Here is a 19,259-nt window from a genome sequence, read left to right as displayed (position 1 = left end):
GCCTCTATCGTCTACTGTGCAGCTGTCATCAACTGTGATTTGCCTCTGTCATCATTACAAGGCTTGCTGGATTGAAGGTTCTTGCATTTTTCTGGCAACTTCTCTTCTATCTCCATCATCTGTGATATAGGACAGCAACTGAAATCAGAAATAGAGCTTGATAGAATTCTGGTGAGAGAATTAGAGAAGAGAAGAAAGAAGGAAGGTGCCGCAGGACAGCACTGAGAACAGAAGAGGTCAGAGGCAGAATAGAGAGTAAAAGAAGCCAAGATGGAGAAAGACAGACCAGAGAATGGCAGAGCAAAACAGAGACGAGGAGGAAGAAGAAAGGAGGAAGAGGAAGAATAGAGTGGAATCACCATGCATAACATCAACAACTAAATAATAGAATCATGGCAAGCAAAAACAGATTTAATATTGCAGACAACAAATAAAATGATGAACTGTGCAAGTTTTAACTCATTCTCAATATATATATATATATATATATACATACATACATATATATATATAACCTTAAAGCTCCTTATAAAATAATTCATGCATAATGATAGAAATTGTCGCTTTTTCTAGAAATGATAGACATTGTTTCTTCATTTAAAAAAGATATAACTCTAAAAAGGCATATAAAAAATACAAAACCATTGTCTAAGGAAAGAAGGTTTCACCAGAGTACAGTAGCATAAATTATATGCCATCATGATTGATGGATATAAAGATGCAAAATCTAATGTTGCAATTGGTTTCTCATAGAACCCAGCCTTGGCTTCCAGAACCTGCACAGTGCACAATCAAAATGTCAAGTTATATAAATTTTGAATATTATAGTATTTATTAGGAGATATCTCAATTCGGTTTCCTGAGAGAGAGAGAGAGAGAGAGAGAGAGAGAGAGAGAGAGAGAGAGAGAGATCTATACAGGATCACCTAAGCACAGTCAGAAAAGTGCTGGGTCACAGTTCTTACAAGAACTGTCATTTTATGCAACTGTTTTCGTTGTTAATTCATAAAATTCAGTACTTTTACTGGTGCAAAAGACCAAAAAGAAAAAAAAAAAAAAACCCACAAATTTTGATTGATTGGGAGAGAGAGAGATAGAGAGATTGATGCAGAAGCGCCAAAGCAGAATCAGAAAAGTACTGGGTCCCAGTTCTTATGAGAACTGACATTTTATGCAAATGTTTTTGTTGTTAATTCATAAAAGCCAGAACTTCTACTTGCGCACAAAAAAGAAAAAAGAAGAAAAAAAACAAGATAAAAATTTTGATTTTGTGTGTGTATTTTGTGCGAGAGAGGGAGCGCAAGAAATTATATCATTACAGAATCAACAAGCACAATCAGAAAAGAGTACTGGGTCACAGTGCTCTGCTGACAAGATTTATGCAAAAGATTTTGTTGCTAATACATAAAAGCTAGCATTCTCACTTGTGCTGGGAAAAAAATTATGAACAATTCTAAACAGAAAGAGTTAAAAAACTGATACCCTATAATGCAAGCAAAATATATCACACAAGTATCCACTTATAGGGCCAAACTTTCATTTCACACAGTTAGAAGCTATTCACTGCAAATAATATATTTTATTTAACATCCATTTATACACATGCATTAAATGCATGTAAGTATATATAGATTGAATCAAATTCAAAACTCTTTACCTTAAATAAATTGGAAATTTAAAATTGGAATCAAAGCCCCCCCCTCCCCCCGGGCCAAAACTCTTATTCAATATTTATGAAGTAATAAAATCCCCCCAAAAAAAAAAAAAAAACATAAAACATTTAACCTTAACAATATGCACAAACAAACTGGACATCTACAAGTAAGAAATTGGTATGCATGATGCTCTAATATGCATCCAACCTGCAATCATTCACAAGATTAAATGGCTGCCATCTCTATAATGTGGGATACAAAATTTTTTAGAGTTTCAAATATAGATTAGGCCCCCAAAAAAGGTAAAAGTGCCCAAAAAAGAAAAGGATGATGGAAAAACAAGAGATTAATAAAACAAAATTATTTTTTGTCACTATTTTCCAAAACAAACAAAAAAAGTCATAAATGCAAGCCAAAAAACTCCCACTGGACTTTTAATCTAGTAAGATCATTATTCCTGGTGAGTCTTTCCACATAGCAAAAATATTGATCAATTGTCAAGGGGTCTATCTTATATGAGCAGTCATCGGGAAATAAAGTACCAAAACATTATGTTTAAATTTTAGATAAATATGTTACTGCTGACCTAGTGCCTGCCTTGAATATGTCACAACGTTTTGACATGTGTAAAAATGGATGAATAAGATAAAAGGAAATGAATCTGGGGTTGAACAATTTTATTAATGTCAATACTTTCAACCTCAGTGGAGATGGCATGGATAAATGAGGAGATTCAAATTGCAATTGAAAGGATTGTGCTGCAAGCAAGAAGGAAGGCCTGATTGAAGTCAGAGCATGGAATGAAGATAATTTCAATTTACCAGAACATTGAGGAGTTAGAATGATGAAGGCTTGCAACATGTGTAGGCTAGCAGAGGGGGAGGGTCAATGGTTCAGAAAATTAAGGAAGCATGACAAATTGCACTTTTTGATGACCAAAAGCAACTCCAATGGCTGTATTCTGGTGCTCACAAAAGTGAATAGCATAGGAACAAGATCAATCATCTTCCTTTAAAGTTTCAAAGGCAAGGGTTGGTGGAAGATCTTGTGTTGCTTGGAGGATCTAGGCAGTAGGCAAACAAGTGTTAAAAGATTCAGCAAAGAGGAAAAGCTCTGCCCTAAGTTTTTCTAAAGGAGACTAGAGAATCAAGTGATATGAATAGGTGGATGGCCGCATTGCAGATCCTATAGGACACTTTGCCTTCCCAAGCCAATGCCTTCACTGTGGGGATGTGTGAACAGGAGAATTTAACGTCATAGTGAAGCATCAAAGGCGGTCAAAAGATAGAGAGTGAAACAGTCACTGCAAACTGGATCCTGGGGTTTAAGAGGAAGCACCTGCACATATACGCTCTTATGCAGTTGTTGCGAGGAAGAAGCTTATTAGTGGCACACAGCTGGAAGCAAATTCCAAAAGCACTGCAGGTCAAAATGAGGTGCCCATCATGCAGGCTACTTCAAAAAACTTTGGGCCTGGGTCAAAGAAGTTGGGAAGAGCATGAGACCAAGCCTCCTTATCTAGTGCAAAGCCTACTCCACATGGAGAATGCAATAAAGGGTAGCAGGACAAGATTTTTAATCCCAAATGATCTTTAATCAAGGAAATCTGAAAGATCCAAGCTCACAAAGGAAAGAGAGCAAAACAGTCCCTGCAAATAGAACTGGAGGTAAAAAAAGGAAGCGTGATGAAATACGCACTCTTATGCAAGTGTGTCCAGAAAGAAGTATGTTAGTGGAACACATCCGAAAGCCACTGCATTCAAATTTCAAAAACATGATAAGCTAAAATCTCAGGGGGTGTCATTCATGCAGGGTGTTTCAATGAAAATTGGACCCAGTCAAAGTGTAGGGCAGAAGCCGCAGAACACAACATTGGGCCTCCTGTGCAAAGAGTCACGGTCCCACATTCTAGCATCCAGATGTGTTTGGATGGGCAGCCTTGGTAGGGCTTGGTGATCATGTTGGATGCGTCATGGGAGGAACTAAGGTAAACATGGATTCAATTATAGAGATGCCATAGGACATACTTTGTGTGTTGCTATGAATTATGATGTTGTGGTGGATCGGACAGTTATCTTGGTGGCATTATCGAGCAAGTGATGTATGATTCTTTAGGGAAGAACACCAGGTGAAAATCCTACCACCCTTGCTATCCTTTTTGGCCACTAAGTTAACACCCCAAGGAGTGCTTGGGGGCGGGCTCTTGATATCCTCAAGGGGTGTCTTCATGCTTCCATATGGGATAGGGAGTCCCATGAACGAACCATTGGAGGATGAGGTCGCACATCACTCTTTACAAAGACAAATGTGTGTAGTTGAAAGTCAATACAACTGAAAAAAGGGAAAAGGGATGCATGAAATAAAAAAGGTGACCTTTTCCCTTAGTTTGGAATATATGAAATAAGCATGCAGCAGGTATAGTGCTTTCCAGTCTACCCAAGATAGTTTCTAACAACAATCATATGGTGAACCATTTTCATATGCATATAAATAGGCACAACAATATGGAAATGGGGAACCACATGCCTATGATCATGGACAAACAGGTCAATAATATGCATAAAAAAAAAAAAAATGCAAGGCAATCCTATGAACATGCACAGTAAATAGGACATGCAAGAAGGCATCATGGTGCGAGATACTTTTCTCGGTAGGCAGAGACTAAGAATCAAATGACAATGGAGAAGTATGAACAGCATATATGTACATCTATACTCATTATTTATGAAATTAAATGAAATGGAATGATAATTGTAAACAATATACTTCATTTCAAAGTCTTAATGATAGGGACAGGAAAATGATCCCAAACCACCTAGAACCTCCATTTGACACTAATGTATCATAATTACTGCCAATATACCTATTTAAAATGATGATTTTGTAAGCTTAAATCATTAAATGAATAACTCATAAACTTTATAACAATTTGAATTTATAAATTCTAGATGCTTAAAACTTGTCAAATATGCTTTCTTTAAATTTATTTTGTTGTCATTTTACCCATATTTATTTTGATACCAAATTATGCATAATCATCTATCATAATATTTTCCAAAGTTTCATTATAAACTTCCGTCAATTACTATAAATTTATGTCATTTCTTTAAATCAAAATTTCCATCGAAATTCTGCAAATTGAGACATTTAATTTTCCATAATATTGAAATTTAAGTCCAATATGTCAAATGACAACCGAAGGATAATCGGTAGCAAGTACTTGTGCTTGAGGCCAGAATATGGGGGATTATATTGAAGTATGAACTGGTAGTGAAGAATGTCGTTGAGGCTGACTTTCAACAATGAGCCTTAAGATTTGAATGTAAGTCGAGCAGAGATTTTGGAAGTCATTTGTTTCACTATCAAGATGGTGGATATATGGATTTGATGATTGATGTTTGAATTGTGATTCAGAAGAGAATGGGTAATACTCAGAGAAATGTGGGGATGTGAATTTTATCTTCATGTTTGAATGCTCGAAATGAGCCTTCTTGTTATGCTAGGTGTGGAAGCCCTATCTACCAAATAGCAAAGTGCAGAAAGAAAGCAAAGGAACTTCTGCAGGAGTCTTTGGGAAGAGGGGATTTAGACTACATGTTTTGCGGATGGAAAGTTGGTAGAAACCTCCATGCAAGTGATGGATCTTGTGGGACATTCTGAATCTTCCATGGACAAGAGAATTGGTCTTCCACTCGACTCATGAGGGAGTTTTGATTTACTAAGAGATATGGAAGTAATAAGGATCCATATCAAGGATCGATGAGGTAGGTAGGTATTGGATGAGTGTAGTATGTCATCACAACTTGTTGGATAAGGGAATGTTGATGGCAAGTGAATTAGATGAATGTTCTTGGATGTTACAGCTTCATTGTCATAACATTTAATAGGAGTTGTCGTTTTGACAATGACTGTGTTCGGGAATGTCTGCCATGAGGATCTTCTAATGAGATTGGTTTCAACTCTACTTCAGAAAAAATAATCATATTGTATGTACTATGTAGTTAAGGGATTGATTTGGAGAGACCTGTTGTTCCAGGAACTTTTTCTGTATGTTTGTCAAAGGTTCAGTATAAGACTGATGTAAATTTAATCAACAAGGACGTTCATAAACTGGAGTGGCGGAAAATGTCATAGTCCTGCACTCTTGCAGCAATGACACATGCAAGGCGGTTGGATGGACAGCCTCGGTAGACTTGGTGATCCTGTCACATGTGTCTTGGGAAGAACTACGGTGAAATGGATTCAATTATGGAGACATTATAAGAGGTATTTTGAGTGGTGATATGATGCCGTGGTTGATTCGAACAATTATTGTCGAATTATTAGATATCCGTCAGCCTTTATTAGAAGCTGATCTTTAGGAGATTTACAGCTAACAAATCAGTTGATTTGTTAGCTATTTTTAGTTTCACGATCCAAGGGGATTTGGGTAGCATGTTACCCAATTCTGTAAATAGTCTTTCCTACTATACTGCTTTCCATTTTAAATAGGATATTCTATTCTTAGTAGGTTGTAAATATCCCTAGGAATTAGATGAGAATTATCATCTATTTAAAGGGAATGTAATATTTTTCATAAGTTAGTGTAATATTCAGTTTTCTTTTCCACAATTCAACATGGTATTAGAGCATCCTTTGAACCCTAATATTCCCATATGACCAAATACGGTATGGCCACCGGGAGATGCGACTCCACCTCTTCAATCTTAGACATCACCACCAATCAGGAAGCCATGGTCTCGAGCAACAGCAGCAGTTCAGATAGCAGCCTCATGCCCATTACAGGACACAAACTTAATGGGAATAACTATCTCCAATGGTCCCATTCCGTGACGATGTTTATATGCGGAAAGGGAAAGGATGATTATCTCTTAGGAGTTGCAGCCCAACCAAGCAAGGATGATGCGAAGTTCAAAACATGAAAATCAAAACATAACATGGCCATGTCTTGGCTCATTAATTCCATGACAAATGACATTGGAGAAAAACTTTCATCTCTACAGGACAATGAAGGAGACTTGGGAAGCTACCAAGGACACATATTCTAACAATGAGAATACATCTGAATTATTCCAGGTGGAAAGAGTTTTCCATGACTTACGCCAAGAAGATTTGACAGTGACCCAATACTTCAACACCCTCAACCGCTACTGGCAATAGCTGGACTTATTCGAGAAGCCCTATTGGAGCTGTCCCGATGATGGAATCAGGTATAAACAAATTGTTGAAAAGAAAAGAACATACAAATTACTGATTGGATTAAATAAAAATCTTGATATAGTATAAGGGAGAATCCTAGGATCCAAACCACTTCCAAACATTCAAGAAGCGTTTTCAAAAGTTTGCCAAGAGGAGAGTCAAAAGAAGATAATGATGGGCCCTCAAGATTCTGCAACAAACCTAGAGAGTTCAGCCCTTGCGGTTCGAGGAAATGCATATATAACAGCAATAACAGTAGAACGAAGAAAGGGAGGTCGTGGCGTGACCATTGTTGACGTCTTGGTCACAGCAAGGACACCTGCTAGAAAATCCACGGTAAACCCACAGATTGAAAACCTTCCCACTTTGCCAAAGACAGAGAAATACGGGGAAATTTCATCACGGTAGATGAAAAACCAACACCACCCGAACCCAGTCTCTTCAGCAAGGAGCAACTAGAATTATTGCAGAAAATGTTACAGCCAATCTTCAGCAGCCCCTACTACTGTGGTTGGTACCAGTTCTTTGGCACACAAAGGTAATTTTTTAAGTGCTCTTAATGTTAAAAAGGAAAAGCTAGGTCCATGGATTATAGACTCAGGACCATCGGACAATATAACCGGAGATACAAATTTTTTTCTACTTATAGTCCCTGTTATGAAAACTTAAAAGAGTCAAGATAGCAGATGGTTCACTCTCAAAGGTGGCTGGTACAAGTTCTGTTAAAATTTCAGAGAACCTAACACTCAACTCAGTTCTATTAGTGCCAAATTCGGATTGCAATTTACTATCTATTAGTAAACTCACTCAGGATCTCTATTGTGTTACCAATTTTTTACCAAATATGTGTAAATTTCAGGTCCGGGATTCAGGGAAGATGATTGGAAGTGCTAAGATGTGTTCGGGGCTCTATCTTCTCGAGGTTAATGATCCTACTGAAATAACAACTCACACATCCAGCTGTTTAGTGTCTATAAGTCAAAGTTATTTTTCTGTCATTCGTTTTAATAATTATAGTGCAATTATGTTGTGGCACTATAGGTTAGGACATCCAAATTTCTTCTATCTCGAGAAATTCTTTCCTCCATTATTCAATAATAAAAATCTAAATGATTTTTAGTGTGAGATGCAGTGTTTTAAAATGCTCAATTGAGGCTCGCCTTGAGGCTCAATCTAAAATACCAAATTTCAAAAAAGGCTAACACATTACATTCTGAGGCTTACGCATTTTTACAAAAAGCACGCTTTTTGTGCCTTTTTAGTTGAGGCTTACGCATTTGGGTGTGTGATTCTTAAGTTAGAATTGGTTAGAAGATTTTAACTACATGTTTGTATAAATGAAATGTCATAATATGAGTTGATTTCTAAAACTTTTGAACCTCAATCTTTGCAAAATAATTGAGAGTTGTCTCCTGCATCATGAAAATAGTTCGAACTTTGTAATGGTATGGCTATCTCTTGTCATGATTTATGTCATGTATTCAAGTTAGCAATTTTTGAATGGCCAGCAACTATTTTGCGAAGTACATCTAATTTTTCTTTTCTATATTACATTTGTGATTTTCTTAATTTTTACTTTATTTTAAATATATATCATTTATTTAACAAATTTTTATCTTAAAAAATAAATTCTCAAAAGGCTTATGCCCCAACGCCTTAAGGCTTACGCCTCGCCTTATGCTTTCGCCTTTTAAAACATTGGTGAGATGTGTCAATTTTCAAAACATATTTGCAACTCTTATCCCAACTGACCCTACAAAGCATCCCAACCCTTTTCAATGATTCATAGTGATTGGGGCCATCTAGGATCAAGAATATTACTGGATCTCGCTGGTTTATATCGTTTATAGATGATCACACTAGACTTACCTCAATATTCCTCATGAAAGAAAAGTCAAAGGTAGGTCAAGATTTTAAAAATTTTAACACCATGATCCAAACACAATTCCAAGAGAAAATGCAGATTGAGAAAACTAATAATGCTTATTTCAAATCCATTCTTGATGATTATCTCAGTCAAGGTATAATACACCAAAGTTCCTGTGTCGACACTCCTCAGCAAAATGGAATTGCCAAAATAAAAAACCGGCACCTACTAAATGTTACCTGCTCCCTCATGTTATCTACATATGTACCGACACTTTTGGGATGAAGCCATTCTCACTGCAGCCTAACTCATAAACAGGATGCCCTCTCGCATTCTCAAATTCCAAACTCCCTGTCAAACTCTACTTTTGTCCTTTCCCAATACTCGACTCATCTCCACTATTGCCCTTCAAAGTATTCAGGTGCTCAGCTTTTGTTCATGTTCATAGTCAACACTAGGGTAAACTTGATCCTAGAGCCCTTAAGTGCATTTTTTTCAAGTACTCACCAAACCAAAAGGGTTATAAATGCTGTACACCAGCTACTAAAAGATATTATCACTCCATGGATGTCACCTTTTTTTAGCAACAACCATATTACCCCAAATCTGAAATTCAGGGGGAGATTACATAGGAATTCTAGCTTTAGGATATTGAAGAGTTATCTCACCCTTCTTCTGATTCTGGCCTTTCTCACCTATCACAAATTTCAGAATCTATTCCAACTATTAACTCCATTTCTCCTTCACATCCCTTCTTAGAATCTCCCATGAAACATCAGCATCTAGACACTATTCAACCAACAAAAAATGATGAATTGATTACCTATTCATGGAGGAGAAGGAACCAAAAAGAGATTGAACAAGAAGCATCCATTGAGAAAATCCAAGAGTCTGATCCAAGCACTAGATCAAGTGAAAATCCACCAAGTAATTCTAATCTCGAGACTTCCCATAATGAGTTAACTAATGACGATAGTGATTGTCCTATTGCTGTGAGAAAAGGTGTGAGATCATGCACAAAACACCCAACATACACTTTTGTGTCATATCAAGGTATGTCATCGAATTTCAGATCTTCTGTTGCCAACCTCGACAAAATCTAGGATCCTAATAACATACAAGATGCTCTCAGTACACCTGAATGGAAGTCTACTGTCTGGGAAAAAATCAATGCACTAGAAAAGAATGGAACATGGGAGATCACAGAATTACAAACTAGAAAACGTCCAGTAGGTTGAAAATGGATATTTACTGTGAAATACAACGAAGATGGAAGTGTTAACCGATTCAAAGCTCGGTTGGTAGCAAAAGGATTCACTCAATCATATGGAATCGACTACGAAGAGACATCTGCCCCTGTGGCTAAGTTAAATACAATGCAGGTCCTCTTTTCTTTGGCAGCAAATTTAGAATGGCCTCTTCACCAACTAGATGTCAAGAATGCCTTCCTCAATGGGGACCTAGCTGAAGAAGTCTACATGGAAATTCCTCCTGAATTCGAGACACAAGCTACACACAACAGAGTCTGCTAACTCAGAAGATCTTTATATGGGCTCAAGCAATCCCCAAGAGCCTCGTTTGAGAGATTCACAAATGTAGTCAGGAGGTATGGCTATTCTCAATGTCAATCAGATCATACACTATTTGTTAAATACTCTCTCGAAGGAAAATTTTCTATCCTCATTGTATATGTGGATGACATCATTCTAACGGGAGATTATGAGGAGGAAATGAGTAGTCTCAAAAGTCTTCTAGCTAAAGAATTCGAAATCAAGGACCTTGGGAATCTCAAAAACTTCCTTAGGCATGGAAGTGGCATGGTCAAGCAAGGGAATCTTTGTCTCCCAAAGGAAATATGTTCTAGATCTTTTGAATGAGACTGGGATGCTTGGATGCAAGCTAGCCGATACTCCTATGGATACAACAACCAAACTAGGAGCCAAGGAAGACAGTGCACCAGTGGATAAAGGCAGATATCAAAGACAAGTTGGAAAACTTATATATTTGTCTCACACCCAACCTGATATTGGTTTCAATGTTAGTATGGCAAGTCAATTCATGAATCCCAATGAAGAACATATGGAGGCAGTTTATAGAATCATACGATATATGAAGCTAACACCAGGTAAAGGATTATTTTTTTAGAAGAATCAAAGAAGAGATATTGAAGTATTCAGTGATGCAGATTGGGCAAGATCAATACATGATCGAAGGTCTACTTTTGGGTACTCTACATATGTGTGGGGAATCCTAGTTACATGGCGAAGTAAGAAGCAATCATTTGTGTCAAGAAGCAGAAGCTGAATTCTGGGCAATGGAACACGACATTTGTGAAGGAATATGGCTAAGAAGGCTTCTAAAGGAATTAAAGATTTCAGGTGAAGAACCCATTAAGATGTTTTGTGACAATCAGTCAGCCATCAACATTGCAGAGAACCCAGTGCATCATGATAGAACAAAACAAAAGGAGATTAATTTACATTTCATAAAAGAAAAAATAGAGGAAGGAATAATCAAGATGTTGTATGTGCCTACATGTCTCTAAATAGCCGATATCCATGCCAAGGCTCTGCCAAGAAAGAATTTTGATGATCTGAGTTCCAAGTTGGGCCTAATCAATATTTACAGCCCAGCTTGAGGGGGAGTGTAGAATTATTAGATATTTGTCAGCCTTTATTAGAGGCTGATCTTTAGGAGATTTACAAATAACAAATCAGTTGATTTGTTAGATATTTTTGGTTCCACGATCCTAGGGGATTTGGGTAGCATGTTACCCGATTCTATAGATAGTCTTTCCTATTTTACTACTTTCCATTTTAAATAGGATATTCTATTTTCAGTAGGTTGTAAATATCCCTAGTAATTAGATGAGAATTATCATCTATTTAAAGGGAATGTAATCCTTTTCATTAGTTAATGGACTATTCAGTTTTCTTTTCCACAATTTAACAATTATCGTGGCAGCATTCTCATGCAAGTGATGTATGATTCTCAGACCTGCGAATGGTTACTCATGCATAAATGAGAATGTGATACAAAGATCTTTAGGGAGAATATCAAGTGAGTGTCCTACCAACCCCAATGTCCTTTTGAGGCACTAAATGAGCATCCCAAGGAGTGCTTGGGGCTGGCTCTTGACATCCTCTAGGGATTCCTCGAGGTTCTCTGTGGGACCATGAGCCCCATGGACACTCCTGCGTCCTGACCTAGAGGTTGAAACATGGATCTGTTTTGACCTTGGGGTTTACCCTCTATGGTGTCATCTTATACCGATTGGACTATTGAGGGATTTTGAATGTATGTTTATCTCGAGTAGTGTATGGTGCCACTTCTCCTAGCTTCAGCTTGTGAGTGTTCAATGGCAAGTACACTTGCACAAGGGTCATGTCATGGGGGTGGGGGTTAGCCCCAATGCTATTGAGGGGTGAGTTCAACACCATTACTCTTCAAGTCATGGTCCCTCAATGACAAACTTAGTCGGGGCAAGGGATGTCATGCCATGAGAGATTACTAAATTGGATCCATGAGTGTTTCATGTATTTGGATGAAGATGGGACTTGGTGTAGTCCCATTGCCACACGGGCATAATTCGTGCCACATGTTCAGCAGATTAAAGCAAAGGTGATGCCCTATTACACAAATACCAATCCATATGGGGATTTCAGTTAGGATAATGGGTTGATATTTTTAAAACCTATAAAAGCTTAAATTAGGGAACTACCAAAAACTCAAGCTCTTAGGTCTGAGACCTTATTTGATAAAGAAAGGCTCTTGATTTGATGTTGGGGATCAAACAATTTGGAAGTTGAGACTGAGGTGGATTTGGTGACTAACACTAAGAGTCACAATCCTCATCCTCATTATGAAATGGTGGAAGGAAGCAACTACCAAACAATGGAAAGCAAAACTTCTAGTTGATGATAGGTCTGATTCTTATCTGAATTTAAAGGGGGAGCTTTGTCCGAGTCAGAGCAAACCCCTCGAAGATTAATCACAAGGACTGAACCTAAATTCTCACTAACGGATGAAGATTTCTAAGAGCAAGTGTCACCTTGGATATCAAGAGGCGATTTTAAGGTGTCCAGTCAAGAAAGTGGAGGTAAAATTAGCTTGTGTGAGAGACTTTAGTCAGTTCCTTCATGAGCACTACTTGATTGACCTTCCTTTTCCTTCAGAGTATCAAAAGTTGCACTTAGCTTGTGAATTTTGCATAGTCATCATGTTAATAAGTTCATAACACTTCAATTAAATACTTCACTCTCACAAACATGATCAGATTAAGTTAAGAATAAGATCTAACTCAAAAAGAAAAATTAAAAAGGAAATTTTAGTGATAACTGCTGAAAATTAATGGAAAACAATTTCAATAGTAATTGCTGACACATCATGACCCATTTTCTAATAATAAGAAGGCCTATATATTAAGATAATGATGATGATTAACTTACGGTTGCACCTTCAAATGTTCCTTGTTCTGAACCTGCCTGTTTAACATTTGGAATAACAAGGTTCTTCTGTTTTGCCTTTCTAAGAAGTTGAGAAAGTACCTGAAAATAATGACTGATGTTCAAGCTCTGCAATCTACACCTTTGCACAACAATTGACAGCTTATGAAATTAGAAATACATCAAATTTTAACCTTGATGCTTTGCCCTCTGGAAAGAAGGAAAGAGATGGGGACACCTGTAACTCTAGCCATCTCGACATAATTGTAAATAAACATCAATTTGTCTAAAAGCCGCTGTGGGAGATAAGCATCCTGCAAAAAGAGAGAATGATGTTCAAAGAATTCTGCACTTGAATATTGCAAGTCAGTCAGATTTTTTATTTACTAATAATACTGAATGGTTATTGATGTAAATAAGCCCCAGAAGTCATAGAAAATATTGAGCAAAACAGCTGAGAGCCTGAAAATGATCAGAATTCCCATAAAGCATAGGTCCCTGTCTCATTTTATAAATGGCAGTATGATCCAGTGCAGCTCAAGCGAAAAAAGAGTTTCAGATAAATATTAGAATTGTTCATCTCTTGACATGTTAAGAGTAATTCAATCTCTTAAGCAATTTATCCACAAAAATGATAACATGAAGATGCAAGAATTCCCTTCTTTTCATAGATAAAGAATTGTATTACACAGAAAAAGAGAATACAAAAAGAAAAGGAAATATAAACAAGGAGAACAAGATTCCTCCTTTTTCAAAAGGAGAACAGCTATGGAATAAAGAAGACAATTACAGGACAACTCAATGAAGCAAAGCCAACAAATCCTGCTGTAAGATTTCAAGAGATACATGTCGATATTTCGGAATACACAGCAATACAAGCAGCAACATTCTGCTCCAAAGCAAGTTAATAAAAGCAGCCACACCCTTAGAACAAAAATTCTGCAATTTCTCTCCAACCAAAGACACCAAATGATTGTCATAACATGACAACAGTGCACTGCCACAGAGCCTTCCTCTCCTTCCCCTTGTCCCTAGTGCAAAAAGCCTCCAAAGAGGGGCAGACGCAATGAGACGTCTTGTTCTGAAGTTAGATTTAAGAAGGTTTATTGATCAGATAAGGTTTTAGAGAACAAAGATTTTGGGGCGAGGTTGAGAAAATGGAGAAGAGATTATCACAGCCTGTAGTTTTTTTTCCCCTTCTTTGGTTATTGTTAACAAGGCGCCAAAGTCTTGGGTTAAATACTCCAAGGGTGTTGGGCAAGAGGATCCTCTTTCTTCATCTCTTCTCATTGTGGTGGTAGCTGTTTTAAGTAGGATCCTTTGTCAGCGTGGTCTTAGAGGATTTTTGATCCACATTTACAGTTTTCAAATGATACCATCGTTTTCTTGGCTAATGAAATGGGTAGTTCCTTCAATGAGTGCTATTTTGAGAATTTTTAAAGAGTTTTGGAGCTTAACAGTATGAGGTGGAGAATCTAAGGAATTCCCAATCACAATAAGCATATATCAAGAGTCTACTTTGAGTCCTTATCTTTTTGTGTTAGTGAAGGATGAACTTCCAAGCAATATCTGAAATGAGGATCCATGGTGCCTATTGATTGCAAATGATATTGTTTTGATCAATGTTTTAAAAGGCGAAGGCATAAGGCAAGGTGTTTTAACCCTAAAGAGGGGAGGTGTAAGCCATAAGACGTTGGGGCGTAAGCCTTTTAATAATTTTCTTTTAAGATAAAAATATGTAAATAAATTTTATATAATTTAAAAATAAGGAAAAATTAAGAAAATCACAAATATAATGTAAGAAAGAAAAATTATATATACATTGCAAACTACTTGTTGGCTATTCAAAAATTGCTAACTTGAATATATGACATGAATCATGACAAGAGATAGCTATACTATCACAAAGTTCAAATTATTTTCATGATCTAAGATACAACTCTCAATTATTTTGGAAAGATTGAGGTCCAACAGTTTCTAGAAGTCAACTTATATTATGACATTCCTTACAAACATGTTAAAATTTTTTAACGAATTCTTACTTGAGAATCACACACCCAAAATGCATAGGCCTCAACTAAAAAGGCACAAAAGGCGTGCCTTTTGTAAAAATGCGTAAGCCTCAACATGAAACACGTTAGCCTTTTTGGAATTTGGTGTTTTAGATTGAGCTTCAAGGCGTTTTAGGCGTGTCGTGCCTTGAGGCAAGCCTCAAGGCGAGCCTTGATTGAGCCTTTTAAAACACTGGTTTTGATTGATGAGACTTGATGTGAGTATTCTGTGATTTTCATTTTGTGAGGAACCTTAATGAGAGAGAAACCAACAAGCTTGCCCCTTAGATTGTTGTGCTTGATTCATTTTGATCACAGTTGGGGAATGATGAAAGAGTTTGAGATGGTTTTAGACTCTTCTAGGGCTCTTCTAGGGAATATTCTTGCAACTCTTTCTTTTCTCTTATGATTCATGAACCCAATGCTATTCCTTTTGCCCTTTACTCTTTCATTTGGAAAGCTAAAGTTTCTTCAAAGATTAAGTCCTTTACGTGGACAGCAATCCTGGGAAAAAAATTAATAGTAATGACTTGCTTCAAAATCATATGACCTAATAAGGCTATAGCGCCTGATGTGCATGCCTACTGCTTTAAGTAAGGAGACTTGTTCGCATTTGTTCTTACATTGCAAGAATTGGGTTTGTCCATTCTCTTTGTATGCATTTAATGCTGTGATGTTTAGGGGATTTGGGAAGGGAAGGAGAGAATGGCTTTGTAGCAGTGGTTGATTATAGCTATCATTTGGTGTATCTGGATGTGGATGGAGAGATGCCAGAATTTTTAAAGTGTGTGCACCTCTCTTAATTTCCTTAAGGGGCGCTTCTTGCATCATTGTGGGGGTTTAGGGAAATGGCTTCATTCGGCATATACCAATGACAGATTTATGGTGGGATTGGTATGCTTTGCTCCAGCAGAACTGTTTTGAATTTTTTTTCCCTGGTATTGTTTTTTTTCTTGTGTTTTGGGAGGACATCTTATTCTGTATTCTTTTCAATCTTTTCTTGTACACTTCTTTTCCTTCTCTAGTAAACGTCTTTGCTTATTAAAAAAAATAAATTAATTAAAACTATAGGTAAAGGGAGATAAGTTTTAGAATCTAGAGGTACAAGAATATATGAAATGTAATTTTAGTCAGTAGGAGAAGTATTGGAGAGAAAATATAACACTAGTAGATTTTGATACATTGGATCTATTATGCGAGCTAGGAAATTGAAGATGTGATACATAGACTTAAAGCAAATTGGGTAAAATAGAAGTGCTTCAAGCACGCTGTGTGATTGTAAAATATCCTTAGAACTAAAAGGAAAATTCTATAGGAGTGCTATTAGACCAGATCACCGACCAGCTATGTTGTATGAATCAGAATGTTGGGCAAATAAGAAACAACATATAGAAAAAGTAAAAGCAGTTGAAATGAGAATGCGCCAGAGTGGTATTGCTCTAAAAAACACAATGAAGGAATGAATACATTTGTGGCGAGTTAGGTACTAGATGATAAGATGAAGAGGGAAGGGCAGTTGATATGGTTGGGGCACATGCAACATAGCTGATAATGCACAAGCGAGCTAGTAAATTTTAGTGGCAGAAGGAGGGAGAGGTAGACAAAGAATAAATTGGAGTTAGATACTACATGAGGGGGTTTGACAGCCCTCTGTTTGTCCATGCTGGATGACCAAAGAGGATTTATGTAGCGAACCCCACCTAGTAGGACTAAAGCTTGTCTATTATTGTTGTAAGGGGTTGCAATTAATTAAGATTTATGTAGATTCTATAGATCTTTTTGTTATGCTAGGTCGCAGATCGTGGTGTTTTGAATTGACTTATTAATTACTCTTAGGACCAGGGGGAGTCTTCACATGCAAGGAATCATCACGGGTGGGCTTGATATAGCACTAACTTGACCGAAAAGCTTAAGCCATTAGGTCTTAGGTCCAACTATATATATATAAGCACTCATCATCAACTCAATTTTTACAATGTGGGGCAAACTCACAAGTGGAATTTTCAACAATCTCCCTTCACTTGTGAGTTTCAATGAGAGCCCTTGAAGGGAATCTATTTAGATCACTCGGTGTCATGCAACCCACTGGGAGCCATCACACAACCATGGAAAAGCCTTCAAACCATGAGAGTCCACTCATCTATAGGATTAGCGTCCCTAGGACCACCACTGCGTTAGAAATGCTAATGAGGGATATTATGATCTCAAATGAGGATTGCAGAGATCTTCATGTGGATTGAGATGGGATTTCTATGTCTAAGGAAGAGAAAGATTTGAGTCTAGATAATTTGCTGTCCAAATACATTTTTCTGTTGGGAAAATGGTTACTGTGGTTTCCTTAGCAACCTAACTACCTTTTGCATAAGGTTATTCATAAGAAGTATTAGCTAAAGGGTGGAATGCTTTGATCATGCAAACCCTTGGAAACTTGTTTCTCAAATCTCTCACTAATTTTTTCAAGTGCATTATTAAATTGGAAAAAAAGAGGGGCGCTGTTTCTATTTTCCAGAAAATCATTGGGTTGAGGATGCTACTCTGTTTCAATCTTTACCCCGTTTTTTAGTTGAAACTTCCTAGATTTTGTTTCCCATTAAAGAGCCTTCTAACTTGTTTTTCTCTTTTCACAATTTCTCTTCTTTCTTTGAATTCTGCAGGTATATATTGTCTATGCCAATAAATTCTATGCCTTTTTTACATGCTTCCCTTTATTCTCTTAATACTATAATCTTTACCTGGATTTCAAAAAAAATTAAATAAAATTTCTAAATCTAGCTTTTTTCCCCAGTGCCTGTTTTCATGTTTTTGCTTAGAATGTCACTGGAATGGTCGTCATGGTCTAGCATGCATGTAGGCCTAAGTTAGTGTGAGCTTTAAATTTAAAGAGCCAACCACAAACAGCATTAATGTGTTTATTTTGGTTCGTTTTCTTAAAAAGAAAAAAAAAAAAAAAAAAGTTATGCATTGAAAGTATATGCCATTACTTTGAAAATATGCTTAATTCCCATTATTATTTTTCCAAAAAAGTGGAAATGTATACGCAATACTTCAATTTCTAATTCTTTCATGTACACGCAAGTGTGGAGTAGAAGAATTTTCACTTTTATAGGAATTTGAACATGGGAGACTTATGACTCGATTCTCTTGTTGAAAGTGCTAGACTCTTCCAGGTAAGAATTTCCACTTCTATAGGAATTTCCACAATTAATTCCCTTGCTTTTGCATTGCCCTTTTTTACTTAAAGACTAAGGCTCCCTCCAAGATAAGGGCTTCTAATTGGACTGAATTCGTAATAGGATCCACATTAATGACTTCCTTGAAAGAACGAGACCAATGGTGGGAAGACCTCTTCACAATGTTTTTTTTTTTACGTTGTCCCTTCTGAGTATTTGGAATAATCTGTTTGGTATTATTAGGGAGCATTAGGTTCACAGAATTTGCTTTTCTTCATTGTATGGTTTACACTTGCTTCAGTTTAGGGGTTTAAGGTAGAAAGCTTTTTGGAGATTGTTGTTTTTGCAAGTGTATTGTAGATTTGGAATTTTGGATGGAACATAATGCTTGCATATTCAATCATACATAATGCTTGCATATTCAATCATTCTAGAACTCCAATTTATTTGCTGTAGAGTAGAGTGTTTTTCCTCGCATCACTTCGGTGCTCTACTTTTAAGAGGGTTTTTGGTGGATATATAATGGGATTGGACAGCTGTGCTTCATTAATCTCATGATGTTCTAAGTTCTCTGGTTATTTTTTATTATTATTATTATTTCATTATAGCCATGAGGATGCCTTATCCTCCTTTTACATGCTCTCAACTTTTGTTCATTAGGGAGCTGAATGGAAGCAAGTTAGAAGGAAGAATGCTTTGAAATGGTGGAATGATTTCTAAGAGTTTATTTCAGTTTTCTTCTCCAAGGGAGAAGAAAAAAATTGATTAAGAGAAAAGATCCTTGTTGAACTTTCAAACTTGAACATACACCATTTTAAAAATTCAACATCTTACACTTACTACAATCAAGTTATGACATAGAGAGGCACATC

General features: G+C 36.8%; 1 protein-coding gene across 1 annotated transcript in view; it reads right to left on the bottom strand.

Annotated features, from left to right (window-relative positions):
• The window catches only part of LOC131150783 (DNA polymerase delta catalytic subunit), a 136,719-nt gene that overhangs the window by 61,668 nt on the left and 55,792 nt on the right, over positions 1-19,259 (bottom strand). Inside the window, exons 13-15 of the mRNA XM_058101742.1 lie at positions 13,361-13,480; positions 13,170-13,268; positions 669-776 (exon numbers count right to left, since the gene is read on the bottom strand). Coding sequence (XP_057957725.1) covers positions 669-776; positions 13,170-13,268; positions 13,361-13,480 — 327 coding nt within the window. The remainder of the gene's footprint in view (positions 1-668; positions 777-13,169; positions 13,269-13,360; positions 13,481-19,259) is intronic.

Source organism: Malania oleifera, chromosome 1, assembly GCF_029873635.1.
Source record: "Malania oleifera isolate guangnan ecotype guangnan chromosome 1, ASM2987363v1, whole genome shotgun sequence".
NCBI classification, from domain to species: domain Eukaryota; kingdom Viridiplantae; phylum Streptophyta; class Magnoliopsida; order Santalales; family Ximeniaceae; genus Malania; species Malania oleifera.
The sequence above is the reverse complement of the archived record's forward strand: the minus strand, read 5'-3'. Positions and strand labels throughout refer to the sequence as shown.